The sequence below is a fragment of the Prionailurus bengalensis genome, chromosome B1, assembly GCF_016509475.1.
Source record: "Prionailurus bengalensis isolate Pbe53 chromosome B1, Fcat_Pben_1.1_paternal_pri, whole genome shotgun sequence".
In the NCBI taxonomy this organism is placed as follows: domain Eukaryota; kingdom Metazoa; phylum Chordata; class Mammalia; order Carnivora; family Felidae; genus Prionailurus; species Prionailurus bengalensis.
In genome coordinates, this window is record NC_057344.1 from 114,120,533 (window position 1) to 114,145,539 (window position 25,007).

At 41.2% G+C, this 25,007-nt stretch overlaps 1 protein-coding gene across 5 annotated transcripts in view; it reads right to left on the reverse strand.

Moving 5' to 3' along the window:
- MCUB (mitochondrial calcium uniporter dominant negative subunit beta) overlaps positions 1–25,007 on the reverse strand; it is a 108,073-nt gene that overhangs the window by 54,226 nt on the left and 28,840 nt on the right. The window contains exon 2 of one of the 5 annotated variants that reach the window (XM_043570583.1): positions 460–646. The exons of the other annotated variants lie outside the window; for them this stretch is intronic. Coding sequence (XP_043426518.1) covers positions 460–549 — 90 coding nt within the window. The 5' untranslated portion in view covers positions 550–646. The remainder of the gene's footprint in view (positions 1–459; positions 647–25,007) is intronic. 5 annotated transcript variants of the gene reach the window in all.

A 25,007-nucleotide genomic window follows, 5' to 3' on the forward strand; every position in this document is an offset into this window, starting at 1 on the left:
GACCGTGTGCCCTTCCCACATCCACAAGTGAGAACTCCGTTATTACTGCTCTTTTCAGGGACTGCTCAATTGTACTCCACAGATATCATTAGGTCATGGAATCGACTTTAAAAGGATTTAAGACACATCCTGGAAATTGGATAAGAAAAAGCAACAGATTCGATTCCTAACAACACGGGGCTGCTGGCAACTATCAAATTCCCCTTGAAAGGATGAAGTCTTATCACCATTAAAGACATTCAGACTGATGTGGCCCAAGGTCTGAAAACAACCCCCAAATGCAGTCGTATCCTTTTGCAAAGTCAATACACATAATGTTCTATTTTCCCAAACTGAAGAGAATAGTTGGCTACATATGGTCTAATGTGTACATGTGTACATACTAGAATACACATACACACATTGATTTAAGTCCATGCATATGTTTATAGTCACAACTTTTATATATTGCAGAAGTACCTGAAGGTATCTGCGTGACATGTTCCGTACTTGAAAACAGATGGGCACCGTATAAATGGAACACATCTGGATTTCTTTAAGCAAGCCCATAATTCCAAGCTATTACACATGCTGTGGTGACAGACGTGGAAACAACTGCTCTTCTGAGTAACATAAGCTATGCAGAAGATCCCTTTTCACTGGAGATCTGGAAGCACAAAAAACTGATAAATGCAACTGCAGGGTATAATGCCTGAAAACATAAAGTCATTCAGTCAACAACTAACTCACCTCCCATGTGCCGAGTGACGGACTCTTTCAAACTTCTGCTATCACCCTTCCCTGCTTTCCACCCTTCCCTGCTTTCTCACCTTTGGCAGTGCAAGGAATCTTTGTGTCCTCCTAAGACCAACACGTTTCCCAGAGCTCAGCTTCCAGCCTTTCCCACCACCCTACAGACCTCCATGTTCTCAATATTTTCTTACTCAGCACTTTCCCATCAGCAGGTAAGCATGCTCAGGTCTCTGCTACCTTCTGATTGCCTTCTCTCAAAATCCACATCCTCACCCTTCTCAGCTAAGTGACTTGAGAGGGTTGGCCACATCTGTTATCTCTACTACCTGTAGCTTTCACTGATCTGTACCTACTGCACTTTAGCCTCTGCTCCACCAGTTCACTGAAACTACTCTCAGAAGGCCACTGACCTCCTTACCTCCAGATCGAATAACTTTTTAGCCACTGACTTCACAAAAGCAATCACCAGTTTTGATGGCTGTCTTTCAAAGATTCTCTTTCTTGGCTTCCGTGATACCACATTCCCTTAGACCTTGATCACACCTTCCCCGTCTCCTTTAGAGACTTTTCTTGTCATCCTTTAAATGTTGGTGTCCAGAGTTCTATACCATGAACCAACCTCTCTCATCTCACTCCATGAATTCTCTTTGGGCACTCTCACCTAGTAACACGGCTTCAACTACATTACTCTGCTGATGACTTAAAGTTGTACCTCCAACTCAGAGCTTCTCTTTGTGCATCTAATTTGCAAATACTATGTTGAAACCTGTTAGGAGATCTACACGGTTCATTCGATCTCTCATTTCCTAGAAACTGCCTCTACTTCTGCTAGAGTGTATCAGTGGTGGGCTTCCCCAAACCATGTCTGCAATATGTGATTCTCCACTCCCCCGCCCAGGTCCCCTCATTGTAACTGACCAGACATCTGCTCCAAGTTGGGCCCATCAGGCTCCCATGCTAGGAATGTGACTGACTAAAGCTGTGTTCAAACTGGAATTCTTGTACACTGCTGGCGAGAGTGCAAACTACCACTCTGACAACTGGCAGCATCTCCACATACACACATACCTAATGAATGACCCAGCAATTCCATGCTTAGGTATAAAGTGAGAGAATTACGTATGTGCCCAGTAGACAAATAAAAGTACGTTCATGGAAGCACTCTTGATAAGAAGCAAAACCTGGCAACTATGCAAAACTTCACTGTCGGCGCAACAAATAAATCGAGGTATATTCATCAGATGGAATATTACAACAAGGCAACAACATGGGTCAGTCTCAGAAACACGTTAAGCAAAAGGTACAAAAGAGCGTATGCTAAGATTCCATTTCTATAAATTCCAACAACAAGCAAAAGGCATCTATGGCCCTGGAGGCAGGATGGTGGTTATACTTCCAGGTTTAGGCAGAGATTGAAAGAGCACAGGGGGCTTCTAGGGTCTGGCAATATTCTGTTTCTTGCTCATAGGTATGCTCGCTTTGTGAAAAGTCATTAAACTTATGGACAACGCACGTCCTGTATGAATATTCTTCTTCAAGATTCTCAGCTAAATCTGAACTGGACTCTTGAACTGAGATTTAAATTCTTGGTGAGAATTCCTTACAGTAACAGGCTTATTGGGATACGAATAATACAGTGAGACTATGTACGACAGTGAAGAGAACAAAAGAAGTGTAACAGAGTCCCAGAGAAAAAAATAATTAAGAAGGAACACCTTATATGGCAGGTGCCTTTCAAATAAGAACATACTTAAGCCAACTATTTTTTCTTTTTTGCTCCTAATCTAAGCCAATTATTATCAAGAATTACCTCAAAGGAATAGAATCGAGCCTCTGAGGTATAGCCAGATGGTACTAACAAAGCTGTCTTCCTCGCTTTGATGCCTGTGTGTCTGAGATGACAGAGGGCTGAACGCCACATGGGGTAGGACCACTGGCAACTCCACTCCAGGCCAGCAAGCCAACACATCAAGTACTCATAAATAAATCTAGTCCTCTGAAGGCATACTTAAGGACTCCTGTCAAACAAGTTTCTTTCAAGAATTCCTTACAAAATAGTATGTCCTGTTCTAATAAATAAAAAACAATAGACTTTGATGGAAAGCCAGAAGATGATTTAAGTTGTATTTTAACAGATACTTCTTCACTTCTATCATTTCTAAGGTTATAAATTTATAATTACAAATTTCATTTTGGACTCCTTCCTAAAATACAATGTATTCCTAGGTCACGTGTGCCCCTGTATCTCCTCTTAACCTCATACCTTCCTGCCTGCATTAGAGTCTCATAAGTCATTATTTTGGAGTATCAGCCTCGGGGCCTGACGTTCACTGAGTCACCACACCCTGACACCTACCAAGATAGTGCTGACACAGAAACTGGAAATGACAGAAATGACAGAAGACTCAACTAGGATAAAAAATACAAACCAACTAAAAAAAAAATCATCATGACTCATTCACCTCTGAAAACAACTATATGGCAGAGCACATCTTACGGCAAAGTGCTCTTTTAGGCCCACTGGCATCTAATAGGTTTTTTTAGGGAAAAAAAGAAAATAAAAAGGAAACAGACACTAAGATCTAATTAACACAGAAATGATTTTTTTTTTAAAGGTGGTTCACTGAAGCCATCATATGCAAACAATTGACAACTAACCCAACACATAATGGCAGTGTGAACATGGCTCTAGGACCATAGCAGGAACCACACAGTAGGAACAGAAGGCTGTTTTTTGCCCTCAAGAATCCAGCCCTCTCTGGTGGTGAAGAAAACATAACCTCAGAAGGAAAAAAGTATGTAATTGTCAATAAAGGGCATGGGGAAGATCACATGTGCTACAACACATGTGCTTAGAGGAGAAAAATAATTCACTGAATACACTGGCCACTGTGCTGAGCCTTGAAGAATGAAGAAGCATAGAGTAAGAAAAGCAGGGGAAGGCATTTGGGTAGAAGGTTAGCAGAGCCAAGAGAGAGGAAGCAGGTATTCACAAGGAGGGCATGAGAACAGGTAACTGATGGGGCTTGCCTGGGAAAAGATAAAGTTTTTAAGAAAATGTCATTAAAAAAAATTTTTTTTATATTTATTTTTGAGACAGAGCATGAGCAGGGGAGGGGCAGAGAGAGGGAGACACAGAATCGGAAGCAGGCTCCAGGCTCTCAGCTGTCAGCAAAGAGCCCGACGCGGGGCTCGAACCCATGAGCCGTGAGATCATGACCTGAGCTGAAGTCGGACACTTAACCGACTGAACCCCCAAGAAAATATAATTTTTCATTTTAACCTGTCAGGTCAAAACAGTATAGTTTTTAAAAAATGTTTATTTTTGAGACAGTGTGTGAGCAGGGAAGGAGCAGAGAGAGAGGAAGACAGAGGATCTGAAAGGGGCTCCGCATTGACATCAGAGAGCCCAATGTGGAGGTCAAACTCACAAACCACAAGATCACGACCTGAGTTGAAATTAAGAGTGGGACGCTTAACCAACTGAGCCACCCAGGTGCCCCCTCACAGGATAGTACTTTCTCAATTAATTTTTTTTAATGTTTATTTTTGAGAGAGAGAGAGAACTTTTTTTTAATTTTTAAAAGGTGGATTTTTAAAAAAAATGAAGAACAATATACAACGGACACCATATGTGGCCCACAATCTGGCCCTTTACCAAAAAAGTGTGCTGACCTCCACTCTAAACAAATTCCAAAAATGGAAGGAGGTTCTGTGTTTCCATTTTAGTCTATGACTTCTAGTGGTCTGTGATAACATTTATCTAGGCTGAGAAAAGGGTGGAGGACTCACGAGAGGCTTCCCTCCCCCCACGCGCTGAGATTCAGATCCCCTGGAAGAGGCCGTGGCGGCTGGCAGCCGCTGGTGGCTCAGAATCTTGCAGGAGAGCACCGGCCAGGGCCAGGCTGTAGAAGGGCTGCCGCTTGCTCCGGGTAGAAGCTGGGCTGGAGGCCAGCTCTCCCGGTGGGAGGAATGCAGCCTCAGGACACAGCTGGAGCTACCACAACAGCAGCCAGCAGGCGGGCAGACGGCCTGAGAGTTGTTGCATGTGAGGACCACAGGGCCTGGCACCAAAGGAAGAAAGGAGAACCAGAATCGGGGAGTAAGTTACCCTTGCTGCCCTCACATTGCCTCACTGACCAGTCCTTCTCCCGAGAAAGGCTAACACTGCACCAGGTGGCGAAGGAGAATGTTTCAAGGGGCCAACTCCAGTATCCCAAAGCAAAGGGTAGAGTGGGAGCAGAGACATAATGGATTAGTAACTTTCTCCTCTCCCATTTTGTCATGCATTTTTTTAAAAGCGGGCATTGAGTCTCAAGTATATAATGAGACTCAATATTTATCACTATATTTTGTAAACATGCCACAGGCGCTCTATTTCATTCTATTATGGAACTTGTTCTCTGAAGAAAAAAGATATACAGTGAGTTGAAGGAGCCTCACATTCCTATCTCATTATCCAATGCTGGGGAAGAAAAGCCAAGAAAGCAAGTGTGACAGCTGAAAAACAAAGTCCTAAGTCCCAGAGCATAAGAGACTGGATAATGCTCACAAACCAGAAATATGGGGTGCGTGGGTGACTCAGTTGGTTGAGCGTTTGACTCTTGATTTCTGCTCAGGTCATGATCCCAGGGTCATGGGATCAAGTCCCGTGTCTGGCTCTGTGCTATGCATGAAGCCTGCTTAATAAGATTCTCTCCCTCTGCCCCTCTGCCCTACTCGTGTGTGCGCACACACATGCTCATTCTCTCTCCCCTCTAAAATAAAATTTTCAATGTGTCATTCATCATCAAAACCCAAAAATCAAGCACCACACTGTGTGTAGTGTGGTGTTCAACCCTGTACCAGATAGAACCACATGGACTGGTGTGTGCCCGGTGAGTGAGCAGCAATCACAATCTTGCTTCCTCTGGAAGACTGCCCTCTGAGGCAAATTATCCCAGCTTGGGCCCCTCTGTGATGCCACCGACCTCCACCCAGAGATGGGATATTTGGGCAGAAAAGACGAAGAGGAGAGCAAACTATTACGTAAAGGATGAAAAGGAACACGATATGCTCTGAAACCTGGGCAGCGGTGAAGCTCGGGAGGTCTTCCAATAAGCCTGTGTAAGGAGAGAGTCCAAGGAGGGCAGTTTATACAAGGCAGGGGAAACGGGGGACAACCTATGAGGCTGAAAATTATGACTGAAAATAATCTTTCCAAAAATTTTTAGAGGATTCTTTCTAAATCTGATAGAAGACTAGGGCAGCCATGTTCCCCAATCAGATTTCTAGTAAATAGTCTGGACTGGAGAAAAAGTTCTAACTTAAGCTCTTAAAGGTTCTCCAGAGGACAGACTGAATTTTAATTTAAAGAGATCAAGAAGGAAACCAGATCTCAGTTTCTCTGGGACCCCAACTAGGAAGGACCCACAAATAACTGCTCTTCAGCAACAAGTCCCAAACGGCTGTTGAGCGTGTTCCCCCCTCTGCTGGCTCTTTGCTGCTGCCCATGGCTGTCTCTGCCTTGAACACCCTCCTCCTAGACTCTATCCTTAAAGTGTTACCAAGAAGCCAACCAAGGGTGCAGAAGTCAGAGCCAGAGAGCCTGAGTTCAAGTCCTGGTTCTCGCTGCAGGATCTTGGCCCAGGTTCTTAACCTTTCTGAACCTCACTTTCTTCTTCTTCTCCCCCAGTTTAGCAGGAGAGCAGAAATTCCTTTCTCTCTCCTGTAAGCCCCTCCAGACTCTTCCATGTCAGTGAACAGGGTCACCACCCACTCAGCTGCTCCAGGCAAAATCAGGAAATCCTTCCTTCCTCTCTCTCTTCACACACACAGTCCCTGAGCAAGTGCCATCAGCTCTACTTCCAAAGCAAACTTCAAGTTAATCAAATTCTTTCTATTTCCACTGTTGCCACTCTTCTCCAAGCCACCAGCATCCCTCCCTGGGTACTTTCGCTAGCTACCTCCTAACTTCTTTCCTGGCTGCCACTCTTGCCTTCTCCAATCTGTTCTCCGTACAACAACCTCAGCGATCTTCTAAAAGCACCAGTCAGATCCTGTTACTCCCTTGTTCAAACCCCAGTAGCCCACCATTGCACTTAGAATGAAATTTAAATTTCTCCCGTCTGGCCTCTGCCCACCTCTATTTCTCTTCTCTTTACTCTGTCCTCCCTAAGGCACACTGGCCTCCTCACTGTTTGGGAAATACATCCACTCCATTCCTCCTCAGGGACTTTGCACTTGCCACTTCCTCCACCTGGGAATACCCTCCCAGCAAGTCTTTGTACCACCGACTCCTTATCATTCAGCTCTGACTCAGGGATGCCTCCTCAAGCAGGTCTTCCTCATCACCCCATTCAGTAGTGTTCCTGCCACCAGATTCCTTGTCCCTTCCCAGGTTTAACTTCTTCTTAGTCCTCAGTCTGCAATTAAATCAGCTGTGTGTTCACTTCCTCACTGGCCTCTCCCCACTAAAGCCTCAAGACAGCAGGGATATTGACCCTTAGCCTTTGTCGTCAAGGTGTCATAGTTTGGGAGAATGTGTCCCCAACCCCAGCAAAAGCTATTCATTTCCTATATTATTTAAAGGATTCCATCTGAGAAGGCAAAGCCTAGACTCTTTAATTCCCCCGAATCATGCATATCATCTGGTACTCAAATAATCACAGAGCTGAATTTAATTCTTCCTCAATACCATTAGGCCTTGTTGATTATTCTAAATATTTCAATGAAAACTTAAACAACCTTTGTCATTTTTTTCTTCTTCTGGGCAACTGAAAAAACATTTTCTGTAGTTTCAAGTATTTATTTATTTTAAAGTTTATTTTGAGAGTAAGGGCGGCAGGGGCAGAGAGAAAGAGAAAGAGAAAGAGAGAAAAAGAGAGAGAGAGAGAGAGAGAGAGAGAGAGAGAATCCCAAGCAGGCTCCATGCTGTTAGCACAGAGCCTGATGTGGAACTCGATCTCGTGAACTGTGAGATTATGACCTGAGCCGAAACCAAGAGTTGGACACTTAACCAACGGAGGCACCCAAGCGCCCCATCACGTTTTTATTTAAATTCCAGGTAGTTAACATACAGTGCTGCTATTCCCTTCAAAATGCTTCCAGATATGGGCTAGTAAACATTGGTCATCTTCTACTGGTCTCACCAAATGATGAAATGTGATTTGAGAATAAACCTGGTATCGTTTGAGGAAACTTTTTAAAATCTCAACAAACTAGATTTAGAAATAATGATAATACTAGTTAGGAAATTAGAATTGAAAGCTGTGGTACATCTTGAGCTATGTTAATTTTATTAGAAATTTTTTTAAAAAGTCATTTCCCTGGCAAAAGTACATAATGGAATCATTCATTACTCTACCATATAAAATTAGCATTGTTTTTCACATTTTAAAAATTATTTTTAGGGGCACCTGGGTGGCTCAGTCGGTTGAGTGGCCAACTTTGGCTCAGGTCATGATCTCGCCGTCCGTGAGTTCGAGCCCCGCGTCAGGCTCTGTGCCGACAGCTCAGAGCCTGGAGCCTGTTTCAGATTCTGTGTCTCCCTCTCTCTGACCCTCCCCCATTTGTGCTCTGTCTCTGTCTCAAAAATAAATAAACGTTAGGGGCGCCTGGGTGGCTCAGTCGGTTAAGCGGCCGACTTCGGCTCAGGTCATGATCTCGCGGTCCGTGAGTTTGAGCCCCGCGTCGGGCTCTGTGCCGACTGCTCAGAGCCTGGAGCCTGTTTCAGATTCTGTGTCTCCCTCTCTCTCTGACCCTCCCCCGTTCATGCTCTGTCTCTCTCTGTCTCAAAAATAAATAAACGTTAAAAAAAATTTTTTTTTGAAAAAAAAAATAAACGTTAAAAAAAATATTTTTAAATGTTTATTTATTTGGGGCGCCTGGGTGGCTCAGTCAGTTGAGTGTCCGACTTCGGCTCAGGTCATGATTTCATGGCTTGTGGGTTTGAGCCCCACGTTGGGCTCTGTGCTGACAGCTCAGAGCCTGGAACCTGCTTCAGATTTAGTGTCTCCCTCTCTCTCTGCCCCTCCCCTACTTGCACACTTGCTCACTATCTCTCTCTCAAAAATAAATAAACCTTTAAGAAAAAAAATGTTTAATATTTACTTTGAGAAAGAAAAAACACGTGCGAGCTAGCAGGGGTGGAACGGGGCGGGGGGGGGGGGGGGGAATCCCTAGGGGGCTCTGTGCTGACAGTGCTGCATGTCAGCTCTATTTCACAAACCATGAGCTCATGACCAGAGTCGAAATCAAGAGATGGATGCTTAATTGACTGAACCACCCAGGAGGGCTATTATTGACTGATTGACAGAGAGAGCGAGAGAGAGACAGAGACAGAGAGAGAGATGAGCATGAGTGAGAGTGGGGGAAGCACAGAGGGAGAGGGAGAGAGAATCTTCAACAGGCTCCACACCTAGCACAGTCAATCTCATGACTCTGAGATAATGACCTGAGCTGAAGAGTCGGATGCTTAACCAACTGAGCCACCCAGGCGCCCTTGTTTTTCACATACTAATCTCCACAGTTTTTCCCTCTTTTCCCATCTTTATCCTCCAATCTTTAATATCGCCAAATAAAAAAAATCTGTTTTGTGTAGAGGGAAAAAAAAAATCAGCCTGTTTTAACCAAAATATAATAAACATAGCAAATGTACCCTAACTTGTTTAATACAATATCACAAGTGTGAATGTTATCCAGGCGTCCTCAAAATAGAATTCTTGTTAGAAACACAAATAATTAACAGCAAATTCTTAACACTTCTGCCAGCTTCTATTTAACTTTATACTAAAACCCAGCTTTAACTTCCAATAACAGTAGACAACCACATCCACCCTTTTTTTTACTTCAGCTGTTTCTTTGGAACCCAAACTTTAGCTTACAAAATGAAATTAGGCAAACCACTCAGACACCACATTGAGGCCATAACTAATAAATAGTTGAACTGGTAAGTATGCATTGTTTGGCAAATAATCTCACTTCTATGATTTCTTAAAGAAAATATCAGGTATTAAGATCAAGTTTACCTCATTAAAAAAAAAAATGAGGTGACCCATTTAATGACAGTAGCTACATACGGTATAAACATTTTCTCAGAAAAAATTCGTACCTGCCATACCTTCCTATTTCAGAGGTCTTTCATTTCTACTCAACATATCCTTCAACTATTTGGAGATTTTGATACATGGAGGAAAGGCTGGATTTCTGGAAGAGACCGCACTGAAGTAATAGCCTGAGCAACAATTCTGATTCTGAAACAAAACACATAAACTGACAAGACCCCTAACCACTTTGGGCCTCAATTTATTCATCTGAAAAGGATGGGATGGGCATAAACATAGACACACAGACCAATGGAACAGAACAGAGTCCAGAAACAGACACACAGACCAATGGAACAGAACAGAGTCCAGAAAAAAATCTACACATAATTTATGACAAAGGAGCCAAAAATATGCAACGGGGAAGGGACAGTCTCTACAATAAATGGTGCTGGGAAAACTGGACCGCATGCAAAAGAATGAAAGTGGACCACTATCTTACACCATACACAAAAATGAACTCAAAATGAAATAAAGAGGTGAATGTAGGAACTGAAACCACAGAACTTATAGAAAAAACACAGGGTTAGGTAAGCTCCCTGACATAGGACTTGGCGATGACTTTTTGAATCTGACACCAAAAGCAAAAGCAACACAAAAATAAGCAAGTGGGACTACAACAGACTAAAGCTTCTGCACAAAGGAAACCATCAGCAAAATGAAAAGGCAACCTACTGAATGGGAGAAAATACTTGCAAGTTTTAAGGACTTTTAAAATGGGTCAAAGTTGGATTCTACTGCCTTCTGAGAAATGAACTTTAACATAGGAAAGGTACACAACAATACAAATACACTATATTACTTTACCTGTAATATTAAGAGCTGAGAAAGGGGCTACCGATTGAAAATCTAGATAGCAGCACTTCCCTTGTATTTCATGATTTAATTTTCAAGTAAACTTCAGGAGGCAGGTGTTTTTCTTCCTCTCTAATGAGACTCCAAGTATTAAGTAACTTTCAGGGCCCAAGTCAGGGGGCCTAGTTCACATTCAGGTCAATCAGATTTCAAAGTCACTAGGCTGCAGTGCCTTTAATATCATTTTTATTTTTTAAAAAATGCCAGCTTTCAAAAGACCTTCCATAAGTGAGTATTCAGAATTCTAATTACTTACCTGTGTAGTTACTGACATATCACTTACATACAAGAGCCATGATTTCTCAGTATTTTTTTTAATGCTTATTTATTTTTGAGAGAGATAGAGTGAGAGCAGGGGAGAGACAGAAGAGAGACACAGAATCTGAAGCAGGCTCCAGGCTCTGAGCTGTCTGTACAGAGCCCGACACAGGGCTCGAACTCACAAACCGCGAGATCGTGACCTGAGCCAAAGTCGGACGCTTAACCAACTGAGCCACCCAGGCGCCCCTCAGTATTAAATTTTTAAATATTAAATTTACAAAATATCAGGGCACCTGGGTGGCTAAGTCAATTAAGTGTCTGACTCTTGATTTCAGCTCAGGTCCGGATCTCAGAGTCATGGGATTGAGCCCCAAGTCAGGCTATGTGCTGATAGCACTGATGCTGCTTGGGATTCTCTCTCTCTGCCCCTTCACTGCTTGCACACGCACACACACACACACAAACTCTCTCAAAATAAACGGTGCTAACAGGCCAGTCTTGGCACAGTCTCAGACACCAAAATTTCAATTGGAGTGTTACCTCAGAATGTAGGATATTGGCCAACAGGAACCCTAATCTAGGAACACTCACTTTTAACTGAAACAACAACAGCAATGGGTTAAAACTCAATCCCTTCTGAGCTTTCATACTGAGGACTAATGCACTCTGGAAAGATCACGAAGGAAAAGACTAGGGCAGATACCCTAAATGAAGACTGTTCTGACTATGCCCAATGGAAATATCACGTTCCATTCAGAATAAGGGGATGCCTTATCTCACCCTGTGTTCTTTCTCCCAAAACCAGTTATTGAACATTTCTTCTCATTTGCTATATAGTGTACCAGACCCTGGAGATATACGGGTAAGATATAATACATATTCTGTGTTGACAAAGGAGTAAACAGACAATTGTAATACTGTGGGACAAGGTCTAGATGGATTAAGTTTTAGTGTACTATGTGCACAGAAGCATACATATGATTTAATCTTGAAATGACTGGAACATATTTTAACAAAATTAAATAACTGATTTTCAAATGCCTCAGATGATCCTCAACTTTAAATCATACTGACATTTCTATTAAAAATGAAACATCCTTAAAGTCACACAATTGCTTTTTGAAATCAAATTCCTTTAAGATCTTTCCCAGTAGGTTTTAACCTTTTAGTTTCCATTCGTTCAAAACTTTTTGCCAATAATTTGGTTATTTGACATATTTCATCCCAAATTTCAGAAACATTAGCTTTTATATTCCTTATTAGGTTTTGTTGTTTAAAATAAACATGTATTGGGGCGCCTGGGTGGCGCAGTCGGTTAAGCGTCCGACTTCAGCCAGGTCACGATCTCGCGGTCTGTGAGTTCGAGCCCCGCGTCGGGCTCTGGGCTGATGGCTCAGAGCCTGGAGCCTGTTTCCGATTCTGCGTCTCCCTCTCTCTCTGCCCCTCCCCCGTTCATGCTCTGTCTCTCTCTGTCCCAAAAATAAATAAACGTTGAAAAAAAAAATTAAAAAAAAAAAATAATAAAATAAACATGTATTATTACATGTTACCAGTGGATGCAAAAAAGGGAGGACATCTGTCTCCCAATTCTTTAAGTTTTTTATAATAAGCACCTATTCCTTTTGTAATTGAGAAACATTTCTTATTAGGAATGCCATAAAACCTACGTGTTATTTCATGTTCATGTTTTCTAAGGATCAACTGCAGAGGCGCAAGTTCACTAAAGTTCTTTCATTGTGATTTAGTTATTGGTGGAGAACAACTCTAGTAGTGACATTATAATTTTGTGACTTGTCATGAAGCAGAAACAAGTATAAAATGATTTTGCTCTATTTTATGTACTCTGTCCCTTAGATTATCGTACTAATGTAAAATCTTGAGAAATAAAATTTGTTTTATTTCTTCTGTGTACAGTTACTTCAGAGCATTATGCTCCTTTCTCTTGAGGTATTAAAATTCAACACTGCTAACTGAAATACATGTGCTTTCTCTTCGAAGCATTTTAAAGTGCTCCAGAACATTCATCTATCTTGCAACACTTCTGCATGATACAGTAGAAACAACTAAAGAAACCAACATCTTTTCTCAGATCTGTAGGATACAAATGGAGAATGAGTTCGTGTCCTCTCTGTACTGCCCAAATCCTAACAGGTACCTTTGACTGTGTAATTTAGTACAGGTGTGGAATCAAATACACTCCTTCTAGTGTCTTAATCTTTCCTCTTCATCCCATTCTTCTTTTCTAGCCAATCCAGTCTATTAATATTTATGGAAAAACAAAAAAATTCAACCAAACTAGTCATATTTTCCATGGTTTACAGCTAGAAGAATGCGGAGGCTCTAGCCCCTTGGGCAAGTTGCTCAGTCTGAGTTACAGCTGCATCAGGTGTAAAGTGGGGAATCAAGTTGCCTCTTTACCATTTGGAGTTCTTGAAGGCACAGAGGAAGAGATCTTTTGAATTATCAAGCATAACAGAGACAAATGTGTTACTAATATAATAAATTCTTTACTCTTAATTCGAGATCTTTATAGCAGTAACAAACATACAATTTATTTCCATCAAGTCATTTGCATAATTAGTTATGATGCAAATTGAATGTTAATTTTTGCATGTGTGAGATTACAACACCTAGCATTCGGGAGACTCAGCAGACATTCCTTTCCTCACTACATTGTCTTGTTATATCTAGCAAGTTCCTTGGAGTTCTTCATAAATAGCTTTTTAGGGCATTTGTAGAATAAATTATAGTGGTGTAGGGAACCAACTAAAATCCCTCTATAACTTTTAGTAAAATGGCTAGAAAAGGAGATAAGTCTGAAGAAATAACTTGCCATAATTAGGACTGCCCAGTGATGAACTGCTTCCTGCCCACAATGTGCAACTACGGAAGAACTCAGTAGGAGATATGGTCAGGCCTCACTCCTGACTTGTTACTGGGGCTGATGAGCCTCTGCTGTGGGATTCCAGAATTTAAATCTACACTGATGTTACTCTGGCACTGCATTGTCTGTGCACAAAAAGTAAAGGAATCAAAACACTTGGTAGCTGACTATGAATCCACCCAAGAGTGCCTCTGTAACACTGTCCTCAGGAACATCATGTCAATCCCTAGAGGCCTTGGAAACTAACTGATGAGAAAGGAACCAGTATGAAGCATTTAAAAGCAGAGCTGAGTTAGGCAGGCAGGAATGGGCATCCAAACTGTTACTCAATAGCGAGGTGATCTAGGTACTTCAGGTGTCCTCATCTATACAATGGGGATAACAGTACCTACCTCACAGAGTTGACATAAGCATTAAAGACAAGCAGGTGTGTGAAGTACCCTAGCACTCAGTCCATCAACATCACTATTACTCTAATTATTATTATTGTAATTTCTCAGGCAGAAGCAACACCGATCTCAAAACAGAATTATAGACCAACTCCACTAATGACCTAAAAAGCTTTGTTAATTTCAAGAGGAACAACACAACACAGAAAGAGATTCAATATTCAGTAATGGACTTTGAACCAACTGGGATTCCTGGTAGTTTGTGTCAAGTTAACAATAAGCATCTTAGAGGATGCAGTTTTCTTTGTTGCATGTAAGTCAGCCATGAGCAAGAAAGAGCCTTTAAGTACAACTTAAACAATGCAACTATTTAAAATATTAATGGTATTTATAAGCAAAAATTACACTACTAGTCACATCTTATATTTTCCCTACAGATCCTACTTAACTTTGGGCCAGTGGTTGTAGATCTTTGCTCATCATAATCTGTTACCTGGCTGTTTTCTCACTTGCCATTTAATTAGGTAAAAGTGCAACATGAGAATTTAATAGGAAACATAGTAATACAAAAAAGCCCACTATTATAGGAGTTTTAGTTTGGGTTTCTCCCAAAATAGAGCCTAAGACAAGGATTTGGGTGCAGTTATTTATGTGGGAGGTGACCCTCTGAAGTGGGAGTCAGAGAACAGGAGGTGTGAGACAGGGAAGGAAGAAAAGCTAATCTAAAGAGCATTACTGAGGTCACCACTACAGACAACAGGGGACAGATTCTGCCAGTACCAGAGAAGCATTTAGATTATTTCCCAGAATTGTCTATCTGAAGAACAGGAGTCAGGAGTGTTTATTCAGCCTGAGGGTTGTCCCCTAGGGGGAGAACGGAAGGAACATTAACACCAATGCCCTCCCAGGCTGCACTTGGTGCACAGGCTCAGCAAACTTCCTAGTTCCTTTGCTGCTATGAATGTACTGGGGCAGATGCAGAAAAACTGGGTGTGCGTGACTTTGAGGAACATCAGCAATGGAAGGAAGGGGTGTCTGAATTTGAAAAAAAAAATGATCCATTACAGCTACTACTGAAACAGCTACTACTGAAACTACTACTATTCAAACAAATTGAATGTGTGCAAGGTCCAGAGGCATCGCTACACAGAACATTAACAAGAAGTTACATGTGAAAATAAGACTTCCCAGGTTTTTCTAAGGAATAATGAATGGGAAGTTACCCTTATCAAGACCTTCCCCAAACAGTTTGACAGCATCTTTATCTAAAGTAGGTATAGGGGCGCCTGAGTGGCTCACTCCGTTAAGCGTCTGACTTTGGCTCAGCTCATGGCTTGCGGTTCTTTAGTTTGAGCCCCACATCAGGCTCTCTGCTGTCAGCTCAGAGCCCACTTCAGATCCTCTGCCTCTTTCTCTCTCTCTCTCTCTCTCTCTCTCTCTCTGCCCCTTCCACACATGTGCATGCCCTCTCCCTCTCTCAAAAATAAACATCAAAAAAAATAAAGTAGGTATAAAAATAAAAAGTAGGAAAATGAAATATTTGCATATTCTTTATTGTGGGCTTAATAAATATCGAATTAGATTTTCTCTCTACAAAGAGATTAACATTTAAAAAAAGGAAACCCAACTGTCCAATAGAAGGGTTATATAAATTATGAATCTGTAACATACATTACGCACCCATTAAAATTGTTTTCAAGAAAATATCGACACAACGAAAGACTCCTGATAATGGTAACTTGGAAATAAATTAGAGCCAAATGATATATAGTGTTATTGCCTTTGTATAAAAGCATAAACAAATGGTCTTCAAATTTCTTACATTTCAAAACCAGCACTTTCATAACTATACATTCTCACTTCTAAATTTCCTTTACATCACATTTGGACTCCAATGCATCAGCTAACCAACTGTGTTTTGCTGCCCCTCAACCTGGGTCCCCAGTACATGCTGAAATGTGTGGGGAGCCTTTTCTGGTTGCCATATTGATCGGTGGGTGCTACAAACGTACAGTACACAAAGCCAGAGATGCTAAACAGTCTGCAATCAACAGAACAACAGAAAATGCTACCAAAATGCTAACAGTGAAAGTGATAAACTAAAGAAAACACTTAGAATGATCCAATACCAGACAACAGCTCAGTTTTGCAAGCATTTGTGCCAGAAAGCTGAAGCAAAATTGGACTATTAACCTGCCTGTATTATTACTATTGTATAAAATTCGTGGAGATGGGTAAATCAAAGTGCTTATATAAATGTTACAAAGCAGAGAGATTACAATATGGTTGGAACAGAGGAGGAGATTAACAGAGGTGCACGGAGGGAGAATTTTTTTTCAAGTTTGAGCGAGAGTATGTGTGTGTATGGGGGAGAGGTAGAGAAAGAGGGAGAGAGTGTCCCAAAGCAGGCTCTGCTTTCAGCACAGAGCCCAGCACGAAGCTTGATACCATGAACCATGAGATCTTGGTCTGAGCTGAAACCAAGAGTCAGTTGCTTAATCAACTAAACCACCCAGGCACCCCTGAAATTAAAAAAAAATTTTTTTTCAATGTTTATTTATTTTTGAGAAACAGAGCATGAGTGGGGGATGGGGCAGATTGAGAGAGAGAGAGAGAGAGAGAGAGAGAGAGAGAGAGAGAGAGAGAGAGAGAATGAATCCAAAGCAGGCTCCAGGCTCTGAGCTGTAAGCACAGAACCGGTTATGGGGCTGGAACTCATGAACCATGAGATTATGACCTGAGCCAAAGTCAGACACTTAACTGACTGAGCCACCCAGGTGCCCTGCCCCTAAATTTTGTATATCTAGGCTTTCTCCAATTGAATACACACACACACACACACACACACACACACACACACACACACACACAGTTAGCTACAAATCAAAATAACAAAATTAAAGCCCATGTTCCAAACACCGGAAATTCATAATCACAAATTATGCCTAAAAGATGCAGTACCATTTGCAATTTAATAACATGTTCTTCCTTTTGTGGAAAAGGACAAAAACACAAAGTATATTGTACATTTTTTGTATTTTTAACTTTGGGATATTTTAAAGAACCTATTATGTCAGAACATGATTGTGCAAAGACTGGAAGGAAAGATATTAAAATACCAGCATGGTTATTTCTTAGTGGAAGAATTATTTTCTTCACTGAAATTTTAGTGGTTTAATCAAAGACAGAAGTCTAAACGCCTCAAGAAAATCCAAAGTTGGCAAAACAGGCTAGGTCACACATGTTTAAAGGGTCAAGTTCAAATGAAAGCAAAGTAAAGCTGGGCTGGGTGAAAGGGAGGAGGACAAAATTTAGAACATTGTTATTTCCTCAAGGCTGCTTATTCTGTTGGGTAAAAAGTGGTGCAGGCAGTGGACAATGCAGCCCCATCATGTATATTCTACTAGGGGTAGTACTACAAAAAAGTTCATATCCTGCAACTTTACTGAATTCATTTATTAGTTCTAACAGTATCTTTGATGGAGTCTTTATAGTTTTCTGTATTTAACACCATGTCATCTGCAAACAATGATAAAGTTTTACTTCTTCCTTTGTGAGTTGGATGCCTTGTATTTTTTTTCTTGCCTAACTGCTCCACTTAGGACTTCCAATCTTATGTTGAATAAAAGTGGCAAGAGTGGGTATCCTTGTCCCATTCCTGATCTTAGAGGAAAAGCTTTCAGCTTTTCGCTGTTGAGTATGACATTAGCTGTGGCGGTACTTCCATTTCCTGTCCTAAGTGGACATGAGGTGTACAAGTAATGAGGCCTGTCATTCACTGATTGCTGCGACAAATATTACGGATACGTATCACTAGCCAAGAGTGTCTTCTCCCTCAGCCCTACGTATAGTGACCTTTCTCAGATGTGCCAACAGAAGAAAGACGGTCTTTCACAGACAAAGATTATTCTTCTTTGAGGAATATACTTGTCCTAACACCACCGTCTTCAAATTTCTATTTGTTGACACCTAGCAAATAAATTCCTATTTATGAAAATTATATCATTTAGGATTCTATACAATGCCATCATCTTCAAGTTTCTTCTTTTGGGCTGGCCAGATTTCTTGTAAGAGACTCTTCTATAATGTGCTTGGAGGATGTAATCTTGAGGCCTTCCTTGCATTCCACAACACAGGTAAAAAAAAAAAAAAAAAAAAAAAAAAAAAAAAAAAAAAAAAAAAGATGGCTCAACTTGGTAAGTTAACTTTCACTCAATCTTCCTGTTTTCCATAGAGTATGCCAGTCCTCATCAATGCCTGATGATCAGTGCCCTTGGTGTCCCCAAGTGTTAAGAAAATCAACTTTAGCATTCCTTCTAGGTGGGAGAAAGGGCACTTGCCCACCTATACAGAGTAGAGAGTTTGGAGTCTAATAGCTTCTTAAACAGATCTTCAACCAATCCTCATGTTTATAACCCATGATTTACCCCACATTTCTGGAGGCGCTTTTTCCATCAAATCCTATGGTTAAATGATAGAAATTTGTTCTTAGCCTTCCTTACTGCTGACTCATGATGAGCTTTTTGGACAGTGAAGGAGTTGGGGTTCAACCAAAGAAACAAACCACTAAGAATGTACTATGTGACTTCAAAGAAATTTGTTACAGAGATCTGGCCTTGGACAACTGTGGGAACTGCTCAAGTGCTTTCTAGGGTACTGCCATAGGCATGTCTAATTCTGGAGCTGAAGTCCACAAAGCAGGCAGTCAGGAAAGGATGATGGATACAAAGTGGGGGAGAGAAAACAAGCTAAAGACCATAAGCACAACTTGGAGCCCATGAGGGTGGGCTGAAATCTGTGTTGGTTCCTGCTGCCTCTTTGGTGACAAGAGTATTCTGCAGAAGCTACAGCCCTTCCTCAGAGAGGGAAACTCACTCACCTGGCCAAGGAGTCAGAGAGGCTAAGGAGGATCCAGGAGAGAGTGGAGGAGTCCAAGGCCCAGCTGCTGCTTCACACTAACAAGGTGTCATCAGATTAGCAACAAAGTGCGCTGCAGCAGATAACCTGTCTCCTTCACAGGTCTGCAGATGGAAAGGGACTATACCCAAAAGGCCTGGACCGGATTCAGATGACACAATTCTGGACTTTGAACTGATGCTGAAATGAGATGAGACTTTGGGAGCCTTAGGTGGAGGTAAGTGTAGTTTTTTTCATGTTGGAATTCTGTTAATCATTACATGGTGGTTTGCAAATATGGTCCTCTACACAAGGGGTCCTTGACTGCAAAGATACACAAACCTATATATGATAAACTGGACAAACTTGTACAGAACTGAACACATACATCCAAACAAGTACAAGTAAAACCGGGAAATAAAACCAGCGGATTGTATCACTATTAGTATCAATATCCTGGGTGTGATATTATACTAGTCTTGCAAAATATTACCTTTGGGGAAAAATGGATAAAATACATACCAGATCTCTGTATTATCTGTTACAAACCACTTGTGAATCCGCAATTATCTCAATAAATATTTCAATTAAAAAATATGAGACACAGTGATCTTGTTCTCAACATTTTCACCCTTTTATAACCCCTTCCCCTTGAATGTGAGTGGGACCCAGTGACTTTTGGGGCGCCTGGGTGGCTCAGTCAGTTAAGCATCTGACTAGATCTTGGCTTAGGTCATGATCTCACAATTGATGAGTTTGAGGCCTGCACTGGGCTCTGTGCAGATGGTGGCAGAGCCTGCCTGGGATTGTGTCTCTCCTTCCCTGCCCCTCCCCTGCTTGTGTGCGCGCACACGTGTGTGTGTGTGTGCTCTCTAAATAAATAAAAATTTTTAAAGACTGTGACTTCTGTTTACTGGGCTAGCTTTGCTGCTCTCAGCTTGCATGCTTTGATAAAGCAAGCTGCCATGTTGGAGAGACAAGGAATTCAAGGTAATCTCTGGCAAGAGCCAACATCGTGATTTTGGCCCGGGAGAGACTCTAAAGCACGCCTGGATTCCTGACCCATGGAAACTGGGAGATAAATACTCATTGTCTTAACCACTAAGTTCTGGTGTATTTTTATTATGTAACAATAGGTAAGTAATACAGGCTTACTATTATTTGTCTCTCTGCTTTCTATCACCCATATTTTGTTGTTATTGCCTCTTTTCCCAATTTCTTTATCCTTGTGGGCGTATATCTCTTTTTATTCCTGTATTCTTGTTTTGTTAGGATTTCAGGAAGGAAACTTACACTTGTTGAACTTGCCATATTTTACTGAAGTCACACTCAACTCTTCTGTTATGGACTGAATGTTTGTGTCCCCACAAAATTCGTATGTTGAAGCCCTAATCACCAATGTGGTGCTAGGAGGCAGAGCCTTTGGGAGGAAATTAAGTTCTGATGAAGTCAAGAGGATGGACCCTTCATGATGGGATTAGTTCCCTTGTAAAATGACTGGCGCTTAGGTGGCTCAGTCAGTTAAGTGTCTGACTTTGGCTCAGGTCACGACCTCCTAGTCTGTGGGTTAGAGCCCTGCATCTGGCTCTGTGCTGACAGCTCAGAGACTGGAGCCTGTTTCAGATTCTGTGTCTCCCTCTCTCTGCTGCTTCCTTGCTTATGCTCGCTCTCTCTCTCTCTCTCAAAAACAAACATTTAGAAACAAAACAAAACGACACCAAAGCTTTCTCTCTTCACCATGTGAGGATATGATGAGAAGATAGAGATCTTTAGGCCAAGAAGAGGGTTCTCACCAGGAACCAAATTTGCCACATCTTGACCTTGAATTTCTCAGTCAATTGTGACCCAAAAATGTTTGTTGTTTAAACCACTCAGTCTAGGGACATCTGGGTGGCTCAGTCGGTTGAGTGTCCAACTTCGGCTCAGGTCATGATCTCACGGTCCGTGAGTTCGAGCCCCGCGTCGGGCTCTGTGCGGACAGCTCAGAGCCTGGAGCCTGCTTCGGATTCTGTGTCTCCCTCTCTCTCTGACCCTCCCCTGTTCATGCGCTCTCTCTCAAAAATAAATAAACGTTAAAAAAATAAAAAATAAAATAAAATAATAAAATAAAATAAAATATAAAATATAAAAAAAATATAAAATATAAAATATAAAATATAAAATATAAAATATAAAATAAAATAAAACAAAATAAACCACTCAGTCTATATGGTATTTAGTTACCGAAGTCTGAACTAATATACCACAAGACAAAGAAAATGAAAAAAATGGTCTCTTTTAAATGACAGTTATTTTATTCTAAAATTTTCATGTCATCAATCTAGTAAAGGAACCCAAGAGAAGTTCTATGCTCCAAAATGCACTCTTTTCATTTTAATCACTTGATCAATGCAGCATAATTACAGGGCTTTATGTTCGTATGGTTTTAGCTAGCTGTGGAATTTAAAATGCCCCAGTTTGCCATCTGCTTCCGTTTTGTCAGCATGAGAGATACCAATAAAAAGAAATCGCCTTCAAACCATTAGCCCTTTTTCTAACAGAGAGAAGAAAAAAAAATGCCTAGAATTCTATTTGAATCACAGAATTGGCCCTAACTTCTAGTAATCCTCACTCATATGATGTACAAGCAATGAATTACCGTCTTTTACTTCTCTATTAAGTCACTACTTAAAAAAAAATAGGTATTAGCAGAGTTGTGTAAGCACCTTTGGCGGATGTGGGGAAATAAAATTTCCCTGGATTTCTCCATGTTCCTATAAAAAGCCCTGGCCTCCTAATATCAGGAAAATAAAAGATATAAAGATAATAAATGTTTGCTTTCACTTCCCCTAGATGTATTTCGCTTTCCATAAACCATGAGGGTTGGGTCTATAGCCATTTGTCTAGTTAACTGTCATCCAAAAGAGATAATAAAACTTCTCTCCACAAGAGGGTCCAACGGTTACAGCCCAGATTAGGCACCTAGGATCCATTCCCAATATGCCAGAAGACCGCAGCATTATCTTCCCAGGGATTTACAGAAGTGCAGACCTTGGAGTCATCTCCTGGTCATACACACCAAAAGACAGAGATGCTTATCTGGCCCTCAGAGAGATGCATGTGTATTCCAAAAGGTCAGGGTAAGAACCTAGGATCCTTTCCATACTATCTCAAAGAAGCGAAGGTTTTTCTCCCTCCCTTTGGGAGGGGAGGGGAGGGAAGCGACTGCCTCTCCTCTGTGTATAAATGGAGAAAATACTCTGTTCTCATCTCCTATCTATGGGGTGAAACCTGCCAGGTGCACAGAGAAATTCCATGAGCTTTCACTGCTTCATGATACTCGAGTTGCTGATCTAGTTGTATCAACAAAGAATTATTTTCCTTGACCCAGATGCCTCATCTTTCTACAGTATTCATACACAAACAGATGTATATGTATATGTATATGTATATGTATATGTATATGTATATGTATATACATAGATATCAGTCACATAACTATACAAGTAGGCTAACATTTCAAACCCTGCACAGTTCTTAACAAAAGAATAAGAAACAGCAGACTTAAGAGCAAATAAGCAAGCTAGAAAGGAGACATCTGCTAGGAAGCAAATAGGACCCCTCAATGTATTTTATATTAGTTTTACAGAAAAAGCATTCTCAGAGGGGAGAAATGCATATGGGGTCAAAAAATTAAAAGATATGATGAAAATATGTCTCTGTACTCCCCAAGTTCCCCCCATGGAAGAGTTGTGGGCCTCTCAGGCCAGCCCATCCTATATAGTTCTTGTTCTCAAAGTTAAGCTCAGGAATCATGGTCTTTCTTAGCCTCCTCTCAGCTGATAGGAACCCAGAAGTCCAAGTACCTACGGCAACGTTTCAGCCCCAAAGAGTGGATTGTTTTTTAAGTCAGTGTGGGCTCCCACAAGCATCAGATAGATGACTGTGTTGGACTGATCTTTAAAACAGCTTTTAATCTATGGATCTATCATTTTTCTACAATAGCACAGAAAAGTAGAAAGTGAAAAATGTAGGATACTTTTAAAATCTGTATGAGAGTTGGAATTTATTACAGGCATTCAACATTAGTAAGGAAAGAAAAACACTGCATCTGAGGTACAAAGGCCACCTGATTCTATCCCCTTTTTTATTTTTATTTTATTTTATTAATTTCTTTTAACGTTTATTTATTTTTGAGACAGAGAGACACAGAGCATGAACAGGGGAGGGGCAGAGAGAGAGGGAGACACAGAATCAGAAACAGGCTCCAGGCTCTGAGCTGTCAGCACAGAGCCCGACGCGGGGCTCGAACTCACGGACTGTGAGATCATGACCTGAGCCGAAGTCGGACGCTTAACCGACTGAGCCACCCAGGCGCCCCTCTATCCCGTTTTTTAAAAACAAGGACACGATGGGGCGCCTGGGTGCCTCAGTCGGTTGAGCGTCCGACTTCGGCTCAGGTCATGATCTCACAGTTCGTGAGTTCGAGCCCCGTGTCCGGCTCTGTGCTGACAGCTCAGAGCCTGGAGCCTGCTTCACATTCTGTGTCTCCCTCTCTCTCTGCCCCTTCCCTGCTCATGCTGTGTCTCTCTCTGTCTCAAAAATAAACAAACATAATTAATAAATAAAATAAAACTAAACTAAACTAAAATAAAATAAATAAAAACAAGGACACGAGAGCCCAAAAAGGTGAAGGAATTGCTAAGGGCACACAGGTAGTAGCAAACTAGCACTAGAACCCAGATCTCCAGAATCATAATAAAGTACTTTTGTTTTTTAACCACTAAAAATCTGCATGTCCTACTGTGGAAATGGGTTTATCACAGCCTAGATAATATATCCTTGAAGTCCTTGTCCAATGAGCAACCTTCTGATTGCTTTGCATCTCCAAGATATCTCAATACTAGGAAAACACTGCCCTACAGAGAACATACATTTCTTTTCTAAATTACTTTTATTTTACTTATTTGTGGACACACATTTCTAATTGCAAATTAACATTAAACATGATTTAAATAAGAGGTTTAAGTTTGACTAGCACATCTCAGGTCTCAGTAGGACTGGACTTGCACCATGAACTGACAAAAACCAACATTCTGAATCCTCAAGACCACTCAACAGGATCCAGCAGAGAACAACATTCTAAAGGAGAGCCACCCCCAAGGACCTTCCAGACCGTCTTCCATCGACACCGCCGCAGTGTAAAGGCTGCAAAGTTTGTGTCCTGTAGTTTGGGCATTTTCCATAAATCAAGATTTTTTTTTTTTTTTAACCATACAAGGCATTACAGCCAAAAGAGGTCAGAGAGGATGGAATGGGGTTTTGAATGCAAACTATGTAAAACAAGTTTCACCTGATTTGACATTCAATCCCAAGCAAAGCTCAGCACTTAATTAAGGCTTCAAATTCCACTGTAAGCCATGATATACAATTCTGTTCTTGGACCACAGGGCTTAATTAAATATCCATCATTATGGATACTTTCTACCTTCTCCACTTTCACCTTTTTTCCTCCCAAATGAAGTGACAGCTGATTTTTTTGGCTGTTTTCTTTTTCAAAAACATATTAAATGTCAAGGACATTCAATGCTTTTTCATTCAAAAGTTAAAATCTAAGCATTCTTCAGAGATGATAAATGCCCAGTCTATTTTTTCTGACACATATGGCTGATATAGAAAAGTTGACTGGCTGTATTCTGAACAGCTGAATATATATACTGATCTATTGAAATACTTTCACGATTATTTATTTCGATGCCAACTCAGAGAAAATAAAATTAACCACTTAACTATGGAAAGAAAACTACACATATGTATTTTAGAAGTAAGGGGAGGGGTGCCTGGGTGGCTCAGTCGGTTGAGCGTCCGGCTTCAGCTCAGGTCATGATCTCACGGTTTGTGAGTTCGAGCCCCGCGTCGGGCTCTGTG